General features: G+C 41.3%; 2 protein-coding genes across 2 annotated transcripts; both read left to right on the top strand.

Moving 5' to 3' along the window:
• The first annotated feature begins 850 nt into the window (after positions 1-850).
• On the top strand, positions 851-2,001 carry LOC143041796 (uncharacterized). Its single transcript, XM_076213854.1, has 2 exons — positions 851-1,280; positions 1,502-2,001. Exons 1-2 carry the CDS (start codon positions 851-853, stop codon positions 1,999-2,001), a joined length of 930 nt encoding a protein of 309 aa, XP_076069969.1.
• A 70-nt stretch (positions 2,002-2,071) lies between these two features.
• Positions 2,072-6,156, top strand: LOC143041795 (uncharacterized). The gene is made up of 5 exons (XM_076213853.1): positions 2,072-2,210; positions 2,481-2,665; positions 2,748-3,631; positions 4,615-5,130; positions 6,021-6,156. Exons 1-5 carry the CDS (start codon positions 2,072-2,074, stop codon positions 6,154-6,156), a joined length of 1,860 nt encoding a protein of 619 aa, XP_076069968.1.
• The last annotated feature ends 1,834 nt before the right edge of the window (positions 6,157-7,990 follow it).

Here is a 7,990-nt window from a genome sequence, read left to right as displayed (position 1 = left end):
AAAAAATAAACAGGAAATGGTAAAACTACGCCAAGGAAATAAAGAATATACAGAAGATCTAGAAATGGCCGAAGTCATGAATAATCAATTCAAGTCGGTTTACACTAGAAAGAAGGTACAGTATTGGGACAAAGGAAGCGAATTGCGATCTCGTCTCATAAGCACAATAATGATAACACAAAAAGAAATAATGGAGCATTTACCAAACTTGATGTTAGGAAATCGCACGGCCAGGATGGAATTGCGAATTGGACACTGAAATAATGCAAAAAAACAACAACAACAAAAAAAAACTAATGGACATAATATATAACATAATAAGTTGCTCACTTAATAAAGGAAAAATACCAAAAGACTGGAAAAATACCAACATTGGACCAATATATAAAGGAGACAAGGAAGAACCGACTAATTATAGACCAGCCTCACTAACAAGCACTGCAGCCAAAATTTGTGAGAAAATTATCAAGAATAAATGGGTAAAACACCTGGAAGAAAATAATATAATAAATCCAAGACAATTTGGGTCAGACAGGAAAGATCTTGTACCTCAAATATGATCTGTTTTTACCCAAGACTAATAGATATAATACAAGAAAGGGATGAATGGGCTGATTGTGCTTTCTTAGACTTACAAAAAGCTTTGGACAAGGTACATACATACACCAAAGACTTTTTTTTTATATAAAGCAGTTAGTCAAAAAACAAAGGCATAAAAACTACTCCCATTGCATCCCTAATACACTCCACTCCCTTCCACCCTCTTCCCTCCCTCTTATCAAACACTACTTTCGTCACGGAAAGGGTGGCCCACGAGTTGGGTCTGAAAGGAGACCTTAAGGAGTACACCATGAGTACTTTATGGGGGACCAGGGAAACTCAATCAAAGGTAGTATCCCTTAGCCTTACGTCACCGGATGGTAGACGAGAGGCCAGTGTTACAAATGTCATGGTCGTCCCAAGAGTGCCTGTTAGGCAACCACCTGTCAAAATTGAGATTGATAAATCCCCCTACTTAAAGGGCATACCTTTGAATACTAGTCAAGTATCTGAGCCAGACGTTTTAATAGGCATGGACAACGCTTGGCTCCTAAAACCCTTGGAGGTCAGAGGGGGCTCAGGCGGGAATAAGCACCAACCTTATGCTACGCGGACCTACTTTGGGTGGTCTGTAAATGGCCCAATTAGTGCGGGTAAGTCATATAATGTCGGCTCGTGCTTTGCAAGCTCGATCGAAGCAGATGTTGAGCGCTTGTGGATGATGGAAAATGAATGTGAAGGTAGGGCACCATCTCAGAACGACCAGAAGGTTATCAACCTTTGAGATAAAGAAACACGATACGTAGATAGGCATTATGTACTGCCAATACCTTGGCGAGGTGAGCCAAACTTGCCCAATAATCCTGACGTCGCCGAGAGATGATTAAGAAGTTTGCACAAAAGGTTGGTGAAATCCGGTATATTGAATGTATACTCTGAGAATATTTCAGATTTGTTGAAGAAGGGTATGCAGAGTATGTTCCCGAGACTGATTTAAAGAGAGATGATGGTAAAGTGTGGTACCTCCCGCATCACTCTGTTACGAGCGAAGCCAAACCAGGTAAGGTGAGAGTCGTATTCGACTGTGCTGCTCAAAAGAACGGAGTCAGTCTGAACAGTCAGTGCCTACAGGGCCCAGATCTGAATAATAAGTTAATTCACGTGTTGCTCAGGTTTCGCCAACATCATTACGCCATCACGGCCGACATTGAGGCTATGTATCACCAAGTCAAAATTCCCATTAGCGATAGAGACGCTTTAAGGTTTCTATGGTATGTTAGTGATGAAATAAGAGAGTTAAGAATGACCTCGCATCCCTTTGGCGGAATATGGTGCGCTAGTAGTAGCACCTATGCTTTGCGGAAGACTGTAGAAGACGTGCAACCTTGTGAGGAAATAAAAGACACGTTACTCCGGTCATTTTACACTGACAATATGTTTGAAGTCCGTACCGTCACCTGAAGAGACAATTAAGGTGATTGAAGATACTAGAAGTGTCCTCAGACACGGAGGGTTTAACTTAACCAAATTCATGATTAATGACGTCAAATTGCTAGAAAACATCAATGAGCAAGACAGGGCTAAGGAAGCAAAGGAATTGACATCCAATATGCATAGCAAAGTGCTTGGAATTAAATGGGACGTCGAGAACGACTATTTCTTTTTCGTTAGTAAGGGTGTTCAAACACGGAATGTGACTTGACGAGTTATGTTAAGTCAACTTGCTTCGACTTACGTTCCTTTAGGTTTAGTTTTGCCAATCATTGTTCCAGGCATGATTTTGTTCCAGAAGGCGACTAGGCTTAAGATGTCTTGGGACGAAAATATTCCTATATCTTTGTGTCAGAAGTGGTTGAAATGGATAGCTTAACTATATGAAATCTCGAGACTTCGCTTCCCTAGGTGTGTTTTGCCATTAGAATTAAATGGTTGTACTTCAGAATTACATAATTTTTGTGATGCAAGTGAGGTTGCCCTTGGTGCTTGCACTTATATCAGGACAATCAACCAAGATGGGAAAGTACATGTAGCTCTACTAGCCAGTACAGCCAGAGTAGCCCCTATCAAAGGAGTTACTATACCAAGATTGGAAATTTCGGCTGCCGTTGAAGCAGCCAAATTAGATGTTGTTGTTAGAAGAGAGTTAGATATCCCTTTGCTCAAATCTAACTTCTGGTCTGACAGTAGTATAGCTCTGGCATATACAGAACGAGACAAGAAGGTTCAAGACCTTCGTAGCAAATCGTGTTACAGTCATTAGACAGGTTTCAGAGGCCAATCAGTGGCATCATGTTAGTGGTGAAGAGAAACCTGCAGATGTACTATCTCGGGGATGCTTTGTAGACAATTTGCCAGTTTCTTGGTTTAATGGTCCTCCCTTCTTGTCGAATTACAAGTGTGCATGGCCAGCACAAGATGATCTTGTAGGACACCTACAAGATGAAGACCCGGAGGTGAGGCGTGACGTACATCCCACGAGTATCGTAGAGACGTGTCAGTCGGGTGTCACCCAACACCCGATCGATACGCTGATTGAGCACTATTCAAGCTTTTACAGGTTAAAGAAAGCCGTTGGTTGGTGGTTAAGGTTAATCCAATTTCTTATGAAGAAGATTCCGCAAAATTCACCACTTGAGATCCATGAACTAAAGCACGCGGAAAATCTGATTGTTAAACATGTTCAAGGGCGTGCTTATTTTCATGAAACCAAGAACATTGAAGCGGGGAAAACCGTGTTAAATTCCAGTTCAATGTATAAACTGTCTCCTATTCTTATAGAGGGTTTGTTAGTAGTTGGTAGTAGACTCAAGCATGCAGCATTGAATGGGCAAGCTATAAATCCTGTGATCCTCCCCCATAACCACAGGTTGTCTGCGTTAATTGTACGGGATTACCATATTTCCTCTCATGTAGGAGTAGAATGGACACTCAGTCAGGTGCGGAAGAAATTCTGGATCATACGGGGTAGAAATTTGGTGAAACGCGTCAAAATGGATTGCATGGTTTGTAAGAGATTATACGGGGCCCCCATGAACCAGAGAATGTCTGACCTCCCTCCTGAGAGGTGTGAACCAGGGGGGCCTGCCTTTAGGTACGTAGTAGTAGACCTGAATCACAATGGCAAAAGCCGACAAGACTGTGAGAATAAACACCTTGTGAGATCGAAACCTTTATTAGTACTACGTTTCGCTTGTTACAGCTTTTTCAAGTACAGACATGACACACACTCTGAGCACATATAAGCCAACAGGGAAGGAACTGGGAGAGGTTATCAGGGAGGGGTGGGTGGTAGGTGGAGGGGGAGGAGGGGGACGGGTGGGACTTGGTGGAGACAAAGGAGGACATTTCGGACAGTCTGTTGAAGTGGACTAAGGGGGACATTTCATACATTTATTTAATGCGGGTAACAGATGGATTATAGGAGGGGCGATGTTAAACATGCCTCTGTTCTGCTCAATGGTTTTGAAGCTTTGAATGGCGGCCGCTTCGAGGCATTTTCTCCTCATCCTATCTGGTTCACTAAACAGAAGTTCTGCGTTATCCCAATCCATCAGGTGGTCGTTGGTGTTCCGGTGGATAACACAGGCGTTGGTGGTGATGTTGTTCCGGGAATCGTAGCGATGCTCCCGGATCCGGGTCTTCAGGTCACGGGAAGTCTCGCCGATGTATACTTTATCACATCCAGCACAGGGTATGCGGTAGACACCAGCGTTTTTTCCCCACATCTCGTCCTGGCTGTCATTCCTTCTTGAAAGCTCTTTGATAGTTCTGCTGGACTGGCCCACTACCAACAAAAGATCCAGCTAGGAGGCTTATCCTTCCAGCCAGCAGCGTCACCGCCACCCTCACCCGGACACTTGGGCGTTGCAACATTCAGGTAGTGGGCCAGTCCAGCAGAACTATCAAAGAGCTTTCAAGAAGGAATGACAGCCAGGACGAGATGTGGGGAAAAAAACGAGTAGTAGACCTGTTTGGACCCTTCCATGTTAAAGTCGGGAGATCAGAAATGAAACGTTACGGGTGTCTGCACACGTGTTTTACTACGAGAGCTATTCACATTGAGATGCTTGATAGCTTACAAATTGACGCATTCATCAATGGTTTCGTACGCTTCACAGCGAGGCGAGGTTATCCCAGTAAGGTGTGGTCAGACAATGGTACTAACCTAGTAGGAGCGAGGGCTGAATTAGCACGCAGTGTACGAGATCTTGACCGATCATTGATCGTAAGGGAAACACGTCGACGTGACGTTGAGTGGTCGTTCAACCCGCCTTCCGCGTCACATCACGGAGGCGTTTGGGAACGTATGATAAGGTCTGTACGCAAAGTACTGTTCGCTTCAATAATCAAAAGCCCCAGGATGGTTGATGATGTTTTGCAAACCCTTTTCTGCGAAGCGGAAAGTATAGTCAACAGTCGGCCACTTACCAAATGCAGTGATGATTCAAGTGATGAGAGTCCGCTGACTCCCAATCATCTATTACTCCTCCAAGAAAACCCCCCACTATCTTGGGGAGCTTTTCGAGATGCCGATCCTTACCGCAAACATTGGCGTCACGTGCGACATCTAGCTAAACAATTTTGGAAAAGGTGGGTTAGTGAATACCTAGTGGAATTGCAAAGAAGGCAGAAGTGGAATTCTGAAAGCCCGAATCTTTCAGTCGGGGATTTAGTGCTTATTATGAGTGAAAACTCGCCCCGTGGTTCTTAGCCGCTGGGGAGAGTCCAGGAAGTGCGGGTGAGCAGGGACGGCTTGGTCCGTAGTGCGCGTTTGAAAACTCAATTCAGTGAGCTCACCCGACCCATTACAAAACTTGTATTCCTTGAAGGTTCTATGTGAATGTTTTGTGTTGTCTGTCATTGATATGTGTGTATGTATGTAATTTTTTTTTTAATCGTAAGATTCAAGGTGGGGGAATGTTACGTCCATAGACGTAGATTTATATTACTGCTTTTATTGTATAAAATCGGGAGTGGAATAAATAATTTGTGTATTGTACGTCCGTCAATAATGTCACAGTACGACCAGTTGTACAATTTCCCCCCGTTACCGGCATCGACTTGGTCGAGTGTGGGAGAAGTTGTGGGTAGATGGTATGTGGGGGCCAACATGTCAAGGTCGTCTTCTCTCTAACTAGCATCGGTCAAAGAGTCGCCCAATATGTGGGTTATACGCTGTTAGAGGGAGGGACAAGTCGCGTGTAATGTCGCAATCATCCACCTCACCATCGTAATGTTATAAGTTAACGGACGTAGGGACCAGGAGACGCACGAATCGGTGAGTTGATGTGATGTCATTTCTAGGTGAAATTTTGTGATTATGTACTTGATGTCAAATTTATGATGTGAGAGTTACGACTCAACGTATTGGTTAATACTTGTATTTTTTGTTATTAATTGGCATTTACGTGTATTTGTTGGCATTTGTGTATTTTTTGTAGTTGTGTACAAATTTGTGACAATAAAAACATTCTTTTTAGAATGACCTGCAGTCAGCGTCAATTCGGAGCTCCATTTTATTCCCTGCGTATCCTAAGAAGACAACAATTAGCCGACAAACCCTACACCGACTTTGGAACAAAGAAAAGAGAGAGGCGACCTACTGACCATCGATAGAACCATGAAAGCACGGAAATACTTGATAGAGAAGACTTACTAAATTGGGACAAGAGAAACACAAGAGGACACGGAAAGAAACCCAAAAAAGGATAATTACAGAAGAGATCTGAAGAGAAACAGTTTTCCACACAGAGTGGTTGGTACTTGGAACAAACTGGACGAAAGAGCAGTGTGTGCAAAAACAATTCACGAATAAAATACAATTAGGTAAATACAACTAGGTAAATGCAATCAAACTGTCGAATCGCCAACAAGGTCTCCAGTAAGCTGCATCCAAAAGACGAAATTTCTCAATAGTACAAGGAGAGCAGAAGACCTGGGTTGTATTGAGTGGGAAGGGGAATGCTTGTGGTTGTTCGAGATGGTCTAGTGCAGTGATATTAGTGTATACTGATCAAAAATGGAAGGGAATCAGGGTGGAACGACACAAGCACAGTCCTCTAGCGTCGCAAAACCGAAACTTAATGTAAACAGAGGCCTTGATACTCTAAGACGGTTAAAAAAAAAAAAGTAATGATGAACTTTTTTTCTGGATTTGGCAAGTACGAGAGAAAAAATTGAGTCGAATCATAGACAAGGAAAGAGATGAGTTTTAGCAAGAGTTTATGGGATAAAGAAATCATGGATCTAAAAAAAGTGATTGTGACTCTAAGAAAGGAATGCCTCGAAGTAAACAAAGATATAAGTGATTTAAAGAAAAAGAATGCTTAAATAAATAATGAGCTAAGTGAATTGAAAAAAGAACTCATTGAAGTAAAATATAAAAATGAAAGGATGAAAAACAAAGATACCAACAATAGTGATACTTTAGAAAAAGAGGTAAAATGTAAAATACAGGCAATGTCTGAAAAAGATTGAAATAATTTAGAAGAGAATTTACTAATGATTGAAAAAAAAACAAAAACGAAAAGAAATCCCAGAAACCGAAAAGAAATACTTTAAAGAAATGGTGAAACAACAAATGCAAAAGACGTAATCATTCAAGTAATCAAAGAAAAAACCAATTGGATTAGATATACAGTGAATAAGAAAAAGTGTATTGTAGTATATGGACCAAAGGAAAAACATGGTCTGGTTAGATATTTGAGAGAAAAAGAAGTGAAAGAAATAGAAAGAACTATCCTAAAAGAAGTACAAGACAAAGATCAGGAAATGGAAAAGGAAATAGATGAAGAATATAGAATATTAGCAAAATCAGGAAATTTAGCAGAGTGAGCACTATCAAAATATAAGGAGAAAAGGAGAAATAAATGTTGAAGAGAAAGAAGACACTAAGAGATGACGTAGATTAACGAAAAAAGAATGGAGATCGAAAAACATGAGTTCTATTGAAGAGTGTTAGACATGAGGCTGAGAAAATGGTATATTCAGATAAGGAAAACGAGAGGAACAGAAAACGAGATGGAGATGAAAAAAAATGAAAAGTAGCCCATGCTAACACAGACGGATTGATCTCAGAATTAAATTAACTAAATGATTACATGTCAGAAGAAAAAGCAGACATAACGGGAATTGTGGAGACAAAATTAAGGGATCTACTACCACCAAACATTGGACTAAAAGTAGAAAGGAGAAATAGGCTGAAATGTGACGAATGTTACACAGGATAAAAGCAGTTGGAAATGTTCACGATGAAAGTTGAAGATAGTAGAAAGTAGAAAGCTTGTGGTGATTTATGTGCCCCTAAAAACGAGCTCTTGGAAAGAGAACAAGTATTCTAAAATGTTAGAAGATACAAGGCATTCATTAAATGAGATTCTGAAGGATGGAGGAAGCCTAGTAATTATGGGAGACCTAAGAAAAACTGAAACGTGACGAATGTTACACAAAA

This window comes from Oratosquilla oratoria, chromosome 32 (genome assembly GCF_046742065.1).
Source record: "Oratosquilla oratoria isolate Oo_2021 chromosome 32, ASM4674206v1, whole genome shotgun sequence".
NCBI classification, from domain to species: Eukaryota; Metazoa; Arthropoda; class Malacostraca; order Stomatopoda; family Squillidae; genus Oratosquilla; species Oratosquilla oratoria.
The sequence above is the reverse complement of the archived record's forward strand: the minus strand, read 5'-3'. Positions and strand labels throughout refer to the sequence as shown.